The sequence below is a fragment of the Anopheles coluzzii genome, chromosome 2 (assembly GCF_943734685.1).
Source record: "Anopheles coluzzii chromosome 2, AcolN3, whole genome shotgun sequence".
Taxonomy (NCBI): domain Eukaryota; kingdom Metazoa; phylum Arthropoda; class Insecta; order Diptera; family Culicidae; genus Anopheles; species Anopheles coluzzii.
The window spans coordinates 95911978-95920044 of record NC_064670.1 but is presented as its reverse complement, the minus strand read 5'-3'; the positions used below and the strand labels follow the sequence as shown (position 1 = coordinate 95920044).

The window sequence follows — 8067 nt, the reverse complement described above, 5'->3', positions numbered from 1 at the left end:
ACTGTTTAGTCGATTCGAGCGTGTAATTGCAGTTTTGTTTACCAAGCGGTGTGGAAGGAAATGGAGATTCAATGTGAATGTGTTAAAACAAAGTATGCAAATAAAAGGGCATATTATGTTTCGTAATGAGACGGATTTATGTTAATTTTATCGATATCAATTATTTGCTGGTTTTATGATTATGACGCTTCAATACAAGATATGCTAGTATGAGATGTGAGGACAACACACCCATAAGAATTTAGATGGATCCCAGGATATTTAGGCATTCTGGGAAACAAAAAGTAGACGAAGTAGCTAAAGAGAGTTTGAAAGTGGGTATCCGAAATTCGTAATAAATTTAAGACAAGACGACGCTACAAAAGTGACAGCGACAAACGTCAAAGAAAGGTAAAAGGTTTAAGTATTTTCAATCAGTTTTTGTAGATAAGTCTTAGTATCAGGAAGTCAACCTGTCAGCAAACGAAATTCGAACAACTAATCGAATCTTAGTGGGATACAACCTAGCAAAATGCTGACTGCATGCAATAAGAATTGCGGATAATCCAAATTTTAGCCATTGTGAATTACCAGAGAAAGCAATTCATATGCTTTTTAAATGTAACGTACTTATTTGTTTGTATTTGTTGCCATCCTTAGGACTAACCAAAAAGAGTCTAAAATGCATTTTAATGACAGGGATGTTCCTCAGTCCTGTTCCTCCGAACAAAAATTATAACGTGAATCAAACTAAAAAAATCCGAAGAAAACGTTAGTCGATAGGGTAAATGTACCTATAGTGGTGGTAGTACCAATAGTGGTGGTATTGCACTAAAATGCGGTTCATAGGGCAAATTACAAGTAATTAAGTTATTTACGTTAGTGTGAAATGTTCTTTAGCCTTTCACAAAGGGTTTAAAAGTGAAATGGGGCCATTCCGTTACTTAGTGACCAAAAAATCCATTATTTTGTGAAATGTGTCAACATTTTTCCAAAATCCTTAGGATTTCATAACGAAACTCATATTTCAGTTAACATTCTAAATGACCACATAACCACGCAATTACTAGTTTTTCAACATAACTGTTATGAAATATTATTGTTTTACCAAAATTATTTGCCTTTTGACCATATTTATGCATTTTTAAGTGTTTTTTACCATAGTGCCACTATAGGTACACAAAACAGGCATGTTCCTATAGTGGTTATAGTTATAAAATCAATAAAAACAGGTCGTTTTAGATTTTTTCGAGGATATTTTTGACATGTCGCACTGTTTTCACTAAAATAAGCAACAGAAACGAGTTTTATGTAGGTAATTTACCAAAAACAGGCCAAAATTCGCTTAAATGGCTCAATGAAAAATTGACTTCAAATCAAGCACACTCTTTCGGGTGTAGGTTGACGACACTCATACTTTAGTCAATAGTTTCATCGATCAAATTTATACATTGTTTTACGATCAAATTACGGAAGAAACCAATATTATGGCAGTAATCCTTGCTATTCATACGAAAACAGCTTCCAAACTAAGTTTCATTGATATTATACATCGTTTTTGATGCATCTTTGTTTACCACCACTATAGGAACACAATAAGACGACTATAGGAACCATACCACCATTATAGGTACAACGAAGCAGCCACAAAAATTTGTATTTTTTCGTAAATTTGATGTATTTCATGGTAAAAATGGTTGTGATTGCGAAGATAAAACATATTACAATTGCTATGAGTTAAAATATTCAGAAAATGTCCTTCCTGACACTTTAAATCCATTAAAACACATCGGTACCACCACAAATTGCACCACTATTGGTACATTTACCCTACTCAGAGTAGTCGAACGTCAATTAAGCGTACAGTAAGCCTCTGATTATGAGAGATGGGTACCATCATAGGAGCGGATAGGTCTCACAGAAACTCTCACAGATAAGAATAAGAATAAGGAAAGGTAATATTATCTTTTTGTGTGTGTTTTTTTTTCATATGGCAAAGAGTGATCTTTGGTCAGACGCAGAGTACCAGAAATAAAACAAACGAAAATCCTATAACGAACTACATTAACTACTTTATTTCTCGCAGTACATTTTCACCGTGAAATTGTTCAGGAATTTGATCGTGTTCGGCGAGGTGTTTACCTGAACCGTGATCGCCTTGCTGTCACCGACCGTGCCCGCCGTGATCGAGGCCGCTATACCGCCGAGATCAATCTTCTGATCCGATTCCACAATAACGTACTTTATCGCTTTCGCCGCCGGCTAAACAGAGAGAACAGAACAAGGCAAATCAAATTGACAAATTTCACTGCATAGTAGACAACAAAACACATTAGATTACACCACTTACATTGTTAAACGTCACACTTTGCGGGCTGATCATGCCGGAGTAAAGCTTCTGGTAGAAGCACTGCTGGAACTTTGCATCGTACGTTCCGAACTGCACCACCAGATCCTGGTTCGTGTTCAACAAGCTCGCCCCGGTCGTGTGTAGTCCGACAATCAGCAGAAATCCAGAAATCACAAACAGGCAACAACGGTCCATTCTTACGGTCGATGCTTTGGGGCAGTTTCGGAAGAATGGTGTAATGCACGGTCACGAACGCACGCGGAATGACTTTCTTCCTGATCACTTTCGACGAGATTGAACCGTGCTGGTGCGGGATGGTTCGTTTTTATATCGATAACATTAAACCAGGCTGGCTGGCTGAGCGTGTTCGTTTGCGGGAGTTTTGCGGGAGAGATTTTCGGGGATTATTGGGTGGCCTCAGTTACGGAGCATTTTATTATTACTTTTTGCAGTGTCCGCGCCAGTGTCTGTGCCAATAAAAGTGTTTTGAGGTCACCGTGCGAAGGTGAAGGACCAGCGTATTATTGCACGCGGATTTGAGAGAGAGCGAAACAGGACCATGAAACAAAAAACACATAAAATGTAACGTAATATTTCCCAGTTTTGTAAACAAAAGATTTATTTCAACCAAATCCAACCAAAACAAAATCCTTATAGAACGCAATGAAAATATTTAACAAAGCCTTATAATAAATGTGTCATCATTGTAACAAACACCTTAATTTCTTCATTTATAACAATATGTTGATACTCAATTTTTAATAAATTATGGCAATTTAAGCTTCGCAGTACATTTGCACCCTTACGTTACTTTTGAAAATGTTCCTTCTACCACCCTCGGTGAGTGTAATGACGATGTTCGGCTTTTTGATGGCACCGCCGGTAATTTCAGCATTGACGCCACCATAGTATCCTGGTTTGAGCGTTTCCACCTTGACGTAGTTGATGTTTTTGTCCTAAAAATAAGTGTTACAAATACAAATAGATCAGTAATGTTGGACGCACATTTCAAGACGATCCCATGCAGTTGGTCCAACCTACCGTAATGTGAGCCAACGATGTTGGGCTCCGGCTAAGCGCGTAGACCGTCTTGTCGAAGCACAGCACGAGCTTAGCGTCCGCCACACCAAATTCCTTCACCGCCGGGTTGGTATTTGTCTGCAGCGAGCCCACCGTGCCTCGGACCGCCAGGCTGCACAGGATCACGGTCAGGCAGAACGCACTCAGCCGGTACGTGGGATGCATTTTTATCGATTTCCTTGTTTATCGAGCCAGCGACGGAACTGAAACATGTCCCGCACGAAGCGGTAACTTTTATAGAATCCCTTCGCGCCGCGCCTGACGGTGCAGCACGGCAAAGGGAAGGATGTGCTGGGAGCAGTGCATTTCGGTGCAAGGGGTGCAGGTGAAATTTTATTTCACGTCCGTTACCACTTTTGGCTGCTACCAAAAGTGTCTTCGCTTCGCAAATCCGGAAACGTTCTCCAAGCCCGGCCATACAAACGATTGGAAGGAAATAAAGGTAACTTTCTCTGGGTAAGATCGTGTGAGAAAGTGGTAGAAACAGGAGATAAAAATTGAAACCAATTTTTGGAGTGGTCGGTTTTTTGGTTTGTTTTTGTTTTCGTCGGGGGGAAAGGACATTAAACTGTCGGCTCAATGAGGCTGTCCTCAATTACAGGTACACCGCAGGAGTGCAAAACGTAACGGCTTGGAAGTTTATAAAAGCGGCTTGGTTGGGCACACCGCCCGGCATACAGAACGGACCGCACTAGCAGAATGCATCGGACAGCGGGATTTGTGCTGATCGCGGGACTGATCGTCGTCCTCTGCCCGGATGTCCGGGGCCTGTACACGTCGAGCGATGTGAACACGTCGAAGCAGAGCTATTTTTTCGGCGCAAAAGATGCGGCCGACATTTTGTGCTACTCCAAAACGCTTCTCAAAGGCTCGGTAATGCCACAGGATGTGTCGTACACCAATCCGACAGCGGTGAGTTATCTCTTTTTTTTAGGAAAAGGAATGAAATAAAACATTAATAAACGAATCTTCTTTCGTTCCGTGTGCAGGCTAAAAACATCAACTTTATTACGCTGGCGGCAGACAGGTACTCAACGCACGGATTTACGGCCGATATTTCTAGTGGCAAGATTGGAACAACGACCGTTACAATTAAGATAAATGCAAAGTCTATTTTGCCGTACGCCATTATAGTGAAGTACTATTGTGTAAAGTAATATAGCAGCAGTAAGAAAGGAGCGCATTGTTTTGTTACTTTAATAAATATTTATTGTCAAATTTTTAACCAGTTGACTTGAATTATTCTTACAATTATGACTATAAATTTGAATGTTTGTATGGTCCGCGGCAGTGATCGGCAAATTTTGCGACGAAAAGAAGTACATTCCTTTAAAATGCCCCAAGAGCTCCACGTAATGAGTCCAATTGATAGAATAATTTTTCAAAATGTATGATGGTTTAATCACATGCATGAAGGAAAATGAGCCGGCATATAGAAAGCAAACAGCCACAAAGCCTTACTCTGCCGATCACACGTTTTGGACATTTACTTTTAGCAACAAAAAATCAGAATATTTCGTGTATTCAATAAATAATTCGCTGGAAAATACATTTGCTCCGTTCCACCAATCGCAAGTATTAAGTTTAAGTTTAATGAGCGACCGTTCTTTTTGTAGTAACAGGGTTTGTTTTACTCGTAAATATATTGTTGAAAAAAATTAGCTGGAGACTCCATTGCTTTAGACTTTTGAATTATCATTCGAATAAAAGGTATTTTTAGACATTGAATACAAACATATATTCATTAAATGTTTTATTTTTTATTCCACAAGTGGAATGTTATGGAATAAGTGGCAAATAATCTTTTTTTTTTGCAACCATAATGTCTTGGATTCGTATACTCCTTCCTGACTAATACATTAATATTAGTTGTTTGAAAGAATTCAGTTCTTCCTAAGAACAATAATCGTTGATCATAAAACTTCTATGTGAGAATAATAAAAAAGCTGGCACAGATTACACTTTATTAAGCAAAATAAAAATTATAGAGTTTCAGAAATACGATTTATTTGCGATTCGTTTTTAAAACTGCGATTCATGTTCACGGTAATTTTGCATCAAAAATTGTTTAACCAGCTTTTTTAAAAATAAATTTGTTTCAATTAAACACATTTATCTTTGACGTGAATACTTGTTACGTTATTTCATACACATATATAAAGCTTTAAACATGAACCATGTGCATGAAATGACCAAACGCCCCACACCAAAGGAACTATCATTGGAGGTTATTACCACGAATGGTACTTCTATCAGCCACTATTTTATAATTTTTTAATCAATAAATTTCACTTCCTTGCTGTCCCAAAAAAGGCGACCAAACATTGCCATAAACCAAACTTTCCCCATCGTTTCAAGCCGCTGCATTGTCGGATTAACTTTCGCGTGCAATTCTCTTGCCCATGAAAAGTGCAATCTTATCTCGTTTTCAATGTTTCAAGCAACCAAAATAAAAAAAAAAAAAGTTCACTGCCAAGGAGTCGAGGTGTGCCAAATTTGTATACTTGAATTTTGCCCGTTTGGTTTTGGTATTTAAACGACAACAGCTTCCCGCCTGTGGTTCAGTCGGATGTGGCAGCCCGTTACGATTTCGGGGAGCTAGCAGCGAAAACAGATAACGGCACCATTTTTTTGCGACGACGCGATGACCACGTTAAGGCTTCTGGTGCTGGGTGCGCTCTGTCTGGCTAGCTGCCGGGCGTTGTCGCTGGTGGTATCGCAGGAGCAGAGCTACTTTTTCGGAACCAAACCCGCCGATCATCTGCTGTGCTACTCGAAAACTCTGTCCAAGGGTACGGCCCTGCCTGCGTCGGTCAGCTACACCAATCCGAACGACAAGAAGATCAACTTCGTCACGATGAACGCGGACCGGTACTCGGTGTTGGGCTTCACAGTGGACAAGACGGACGGTCAGATTGGTACGCCCGCGGTCGGGTATCGACTGAATGGGCCGAGTCCGCTGACCTACGCGATTACGGTTGAAATGTTCTGTGAACCTTAGTGTAAATGGTTAGAATAAACGATGAGATTATTTATTAAACTTGTGTAGAATGTGTTAGTTTATTTTAATGTGCAGAATGAAGAGCTCTGCGTCTTTTCTTGGCCAATGCATCATAATTATTTTTTTTTTACTTTACAAATTTAATCTCTTTTTTTGTTCATAGCTTACCAACCTCTATCAGCAATGCCAGCATTTGATGCTTAATTTTATCGTTCCAGACACTCTGAGTTGTATATTGTTTTATATTTCTTTCATTATAAAATGATTGTAAGCTATGTTCGAATCTGGTCAGTAAACGTATTTTATTTTAGTTCTGATTTTTTATAATCATTTTCCCTCTATAAGTGCACATTTCTTCCTTTACCAAAGTCACCATCCGATATAAAGATAGGAAAAGCTTTCAGGACATGTTCAAGCTTGCAGCTACCAGCAACAGATGGCGGTAGAAAATGTTAAGAGAGAAGCTCAGGATACAGCTTGCGTTTCGGATGTCAGAATCTACCTTAAGAATATCATCGATTAGGAGAAGGATTTTGAAAATATTTTTACATTTGATTTGTAATTTTAGCACATTTATGGTATTTAATTTTTCCATAATGTTTAGGAAACTTTTGATTTTCTCTTCATTGTCTCTGGTAATTGAAAGAATGTAAATAATTATAAAAACTTTATAAATTATTCCAAATGTTTCGAAAAACATGACTCACCAGCTTTGAACATTCCTTAAACGGTTAATAGTATTCAATCGCTCTCAAGCGTTTCCCACCAAATCCCAAAATGAGTCGTGTGAAACACCGGGCTCCAGCCAAGTGCGATTAGTACCGTATGCAATTACACGAATCCAGAAAAGCAATCGAAAAAGTGAAATCCACACGCAAAAAAAAATGGTCCGCAAAAAGCTGACCTAAATACTTCAATCCAAATCTCGGGCCGATTTGCATGTGCCTTGCGTTGCACCGACTTGCACCAGCGTAATGGTGTTGCACTGGTGAGATGCACTCGGCAAGCAAAACGAAAGAAAAGAAAAAACAAGGACTGTAGCAAATCCAGAGCAGCAGCAAAAGCAGAGTAAACAAACATATGGACCGTTTGGCCGGTCTCAGGCGGCTGCCATACATACATAAAAGCACACTCGCACACATCGTTTAAGCCCGTGTGTTGTTGGCCCAATCCCAATCCGGATGCAAATTCAGCATCCCACCACCGGGAGCTGGTGGTGGCTTTGTGTGCGTGTTTTAAATATTACCCTGTTTTTTTGTGTTGTTGTTTTAGGTTGCAATCGTTGCAGTTGTTGCAGTTATTGCTCCTGCATTTCGCTTTCGCCTCGGAAGCGAATCTCGCCACACAACTTGTTGGTGACTGGTTCTCCTCACCCCATTTTTCTGCGACCTCCTCTCTCCGCCATGCCTCCAGCTCGGTTGCATTTCAATAATCGGTAGGCAGCTGTTGCACGGTGGACACGGTGTGGGATGTGTTTTTTTTTGTTGGTTCTCCTATTCGCCAATGCCAGCCACAAACCGCACCCCTTTGCCCACCAGCTCGGCAATGCATTTTGGTCATAAATTTTGCCGCTCGCGCGGATCGTATCGCGGATGCATGCGGATTGCATCTGCCGGTGCACGCTGTCGGTGCTGTCTTCCGCTTCCCGTCAGGGGAG

General features: G+C 40.2%; 2 protein-coding genes across 2 annotated transcripts; one reads left to right on the top strand and one right to left on the bottom strand.

The window, feature by feature from the left end:
• Positions 1-1816: 1816 nt before the first annotated feature.
• LOC120953674 (uncharacterized) lies at positions 1817-2920 on the bottom strand. Its single transcript, XM_040373831.2, has 2 exons — positions 2330-2920; positions 1817-2241 (listed from the first exon to the last, which is right to left on the bottom strand). Exons 1-2 carry the CDS (start codon positions 2522-2524, stop codon positions 2053-2055), a joined length of 384 nt encoding a protein of 127 aa, XP_040229765.2. The 5' UTR covers positions 2525-2920; the 3' UTR covers positions 1817-2052.
• A 383-nt stretch (positions 2921-3303) lies between these two features.
• LOC120953675 (uncharacterized) lies at positions 3304-5071 on the top strand. Its single transcript, XM_040373832.2, has 2 exons — positions 3304-4321; positions 4399-5071. Exons 1-2 carry the CDS (start codon positions 4109-4111, stop codon positions 4564-4566), a joined length of 381 nt encoding a protein of 126 aa, XP_040229766.1. The 5' UTR covers positions 3304-4108; the 3' UTR covers positions 4567-5071.
• Positions 5072-8067: the final 2996 nt, after the last annotated feature.